Genomic DNA, 3224 nt, shown 5'->3' on the forward strand with positions numbered 1-3224 from the left:
ACCCTGTTTGTTTCTTCATGGCATTTGCCTTTATTTCCCATACCTCTTATTTATTTCCTTGTTTACTATTAGTCTCCCCGCTAGAATATAAGAACACACATCTATTAATGACATGTTTCTTTGATAAAATGTCTTCTTAAGACACAGTGGTAATTTTAGCTGGTGACAGTATTCATGGAATACCGGAAAAATAAAAATGTTCACAGCTCTAAGTTGCTCCTCAAGATGGTTTCTAAAATACTGCTATCCAGGTATCAAAAGTTATCTAGAGAATTCGAAATATATATCTCCATATTCCTCAATAAACGTCGCTCTAATAAGCAAAAGTGTTCAAAATTATTCCACTGAATGATAATTAAATACTTTTGACTTGCAGTTCCCCCCTTCCGCCACTTGATGGAATATTCTCCAAAGTCTACATTACACATCACACTTAGGAGTAAACTCTTACACAGGTGCAGACTGGTAATCAACAGGGAGACACGGGTGTCACGTGTGTTCACTGCCAAATGAGCGAGGAGGGTGACCCACAGCCTCTTTCAGTTGCAGCAAAGATGCCCAGAGCGTCTCTGCCACGCTGGCAAGGACCTGCCATCAGAGAGGCACTCACGGAGCACCCACAAGACTCCCAGCACTAAGGATGGGCCCTGGGGTGACAGATATACAGGCAAGCCTACCTTCTCATCACAATGTCAAAAAGAGCATTTCCTCCCAGGAAAAAATACTCTAAGTAGGAGGGATCTTTCCAAATAAGAACTAGTCAAAAGGGCAGAGACGGGCCTTGTTAACCTGCATCCTGCATCACACCTGCAGAGCCAACTTCAAATTGCGGGGTTTCTAGGCACCTGTCTGTCTCGATGCCCCCAAGAGTAAATGAACGTGTGTGGAGATCACTGCTCTACTGTTTTAGGGTCACTGAGTAGGAAAAAGAGGAAGACAGGCCCAACATATGGGGGTGGTAAACTGAAAGGGTATTAGAAGTTATTTTCAGCTTGTAGGAAACAACAGGGCATGAAAAGCCCGTTAGAAAACAGAAAGGGAAGTCCTGTCAGGAGATGCACCCATCCTCAGAGTGGCTCAGGTGACCCGGGGTCAGGGGACGGCGGCCGCACGGCACCGGGGACGGGCAGCGCTGGAGGACAGCAGTGGGCCCACCTCACAAGTGCCCGGCGGGGCCCACGTGCGCCCCGTCCCTGTGAGGGCCGCCAGGAATTCACGGTGTCCCACTGTAAGTAACGGGTGAAGCGCTCATCTACGTTCAACGTAACGAGGACACATAAAGAGACAGTGGTCTGGGGCTTAAAGGCTGAGTTACGTTTCCCTTCTTCTGGATCCGGCTCTGGATCTCGGGGACGGGCACGTCGACGTAGATGGCCACGTGAGGCGGCAGGCACTCGCGAATGGTGGTCTCCTTCACCGCGCTGTAGTGGCCCACACCTGGCACGAGAGAGGCACCATGTGTCAGCAGACGTCCACGGACAGCCCTCAGAGGCACACTGCTCTTCAAGTAAAAGGCCAAAGGTACACGCGGTTCTCAGAGCCACGTGTCGACCTGCGAACCACGTAACAGTCACGGCCGTTACCGCCAGCTGCACACACGTGAGGCTGGCACATGGCGACCGCAGCACTCACAGCCACCCTGCAGGGCAGGGCTTCTCATATCTACAGACCAAGAGAGTCAGGCCAGAGAAATCAGGCAACTTATATCAACACTGGGATTTAAGGCCCGGCCTAAGACCTTTCTAAAGGCCAGACCTGAAGTGTGCCTGGCCACACGGGAGGGTGCAGCACCTTCACCCCTTCCCAGCCCGCTGCCCCTCCGGGTCCTCCTCGCTGCTGGCCCCATCGGCCCAGTTGGGTCCACTCTTCCTCTCCCACAGAGCTGACCGGCCGGGCTTGCCAAGAGCGCGCCCGTGTCCAGGTCCGCCCAGCCCAGCAGGCTGCTCCACTGCCCGCCACAGGCCTCCCTCCCGCGGGGCCCCCTCCAACCCTGACTTCCGCCCAAGGCTCTCCTTTTCCATGACTTGCCTTCCCTGAACGCATCCTTCAGATAAACAAATTCAAACCTAACCACCGGCCTCCCGTACCTAAAACCCCTCAGGGGCTCCTCAGTACTTTCAGGAGAAACCTAAGCGTCCCGGCCAAGGCGCCCGTCCTGCTAGTGCGGCCCTGCCCGCCCCTCCGCCAGCACCCGGCCTCGTCCAAGCCGCGCCAGCGCCTGCTGCCCACAAAGCTCCTGGAGCGGCACCACCAACGGCTCAGCCAGCGCTCACTCCTCAGGGACGCTGCCCGCAACATCCCGTCCCCCGACTCGTCAGACACTCTCGACACGCTTCCTCCGCACCCGGGGACCACGCCGCGCAGCCAGCAAGTGCGCTCACTGCAACTACGCATCTAGGCTGCTTTCCCATCCCTCCCCGCAGCATGGCGGGGGCCTTGTCTCACCGAGCCTCACACCCCTCTCACCTAAGGCAGAGCCCGGCACACAGCGCGCACCCCGGAAAGGCTGGCTGGCTGGCCTTGAGGCTGTCGGAGTGCCTGTGTGACTCAGTGCCTGGCTCAGCAGCACGGGCTCTGGCTGCTCTCCGCACAGGCACCAGGACTGCGCAGACAGCAGGATGGGCCCGCAGACCAAGGGCGGCCCCCTCACCGCTCAGCCTTGGCTGGCTTCGGTCTCCCCATTCAGGAACCCACCGCTCGTACTCTGCGCTCCACATCTAGCCGCCTGCTGGATCCAGGAGACCAAGCTCGCCATGAAAATGCCCACAGGCTGAACAACCACACGGCCTTTCCACAGCCCTGTCCGGCACACGCCTAGCTCCAGACCCCTCGGCCCCAACCGGACGGGTTCCCTCACTCCTCGTGGCCAGGCTACTTTAGCCAGGAGCCTTTATTCTTGTCACTGGCCACTTGCCAGACTTTCAACAATCCCCCAACCCAGTGCTAGTGTCCCTAAAAGCACTAGACCAGCACGTGCAGGAGAGAAGGAAAGGACGAGAATGCTGCAGTCAAAGGGCCAGCAAAGAGGAGCGAGGGAGGCACGGGAACAGGACCGCTCAGTGAGGCTAGCCACGGGCCACAGAGCCACGGAGCTGTGCCACTAGGTGGCTGGAGAGCAGGGAAGTTTCCTGGGAGGCTGTGTGGAGACTCGGCTTAAGCTGTGCGTTCAGGATCCAGTACACCACTGTGCTTGCACAGGGAGAGACCAACTTAGGAGGGAAAGA

The 3224-nt window shown here is 56.7% G+C and overlaps 1 protein-coding gene across 1 annotated transcript in view; it reads right to left on the minus strand.

The window, feature by feature from the left end:
- NDUFA10 (NADH:ubiquinone oxidoreductase subunit A10) overlaps positions 1-3224 on the minus strand; it is a 48300-nt gene that overhangs the window by 39561 nt on the left and 5515 nt on the right. The window contains exon 5 of the mRNA XM_007469942.1: positions 1316-1437. Within this exon, the coding sequence (XP_007470004.1) occupies positions 1316-1437 (122 nt within the window). The remainder of the gene's footprint in view (positions 1-1315; positions 1438-3224) is intronic.

This window comes from Lipotes vexillifer, unplaced genomic scaffold (genome assembly GCF_000442215.2).
Source record: "Lipotes vexillifer unplaced genomic scaffold, Lipotes_vexillifer_v1.1 scaffold988, whole genome shotgun sequence".
NCBI lineage: Eukaryota > Metazoa > Chordata > Mammalia > Artiodactyla > Lipotidae > Lipotes > Lipotes vexillifer.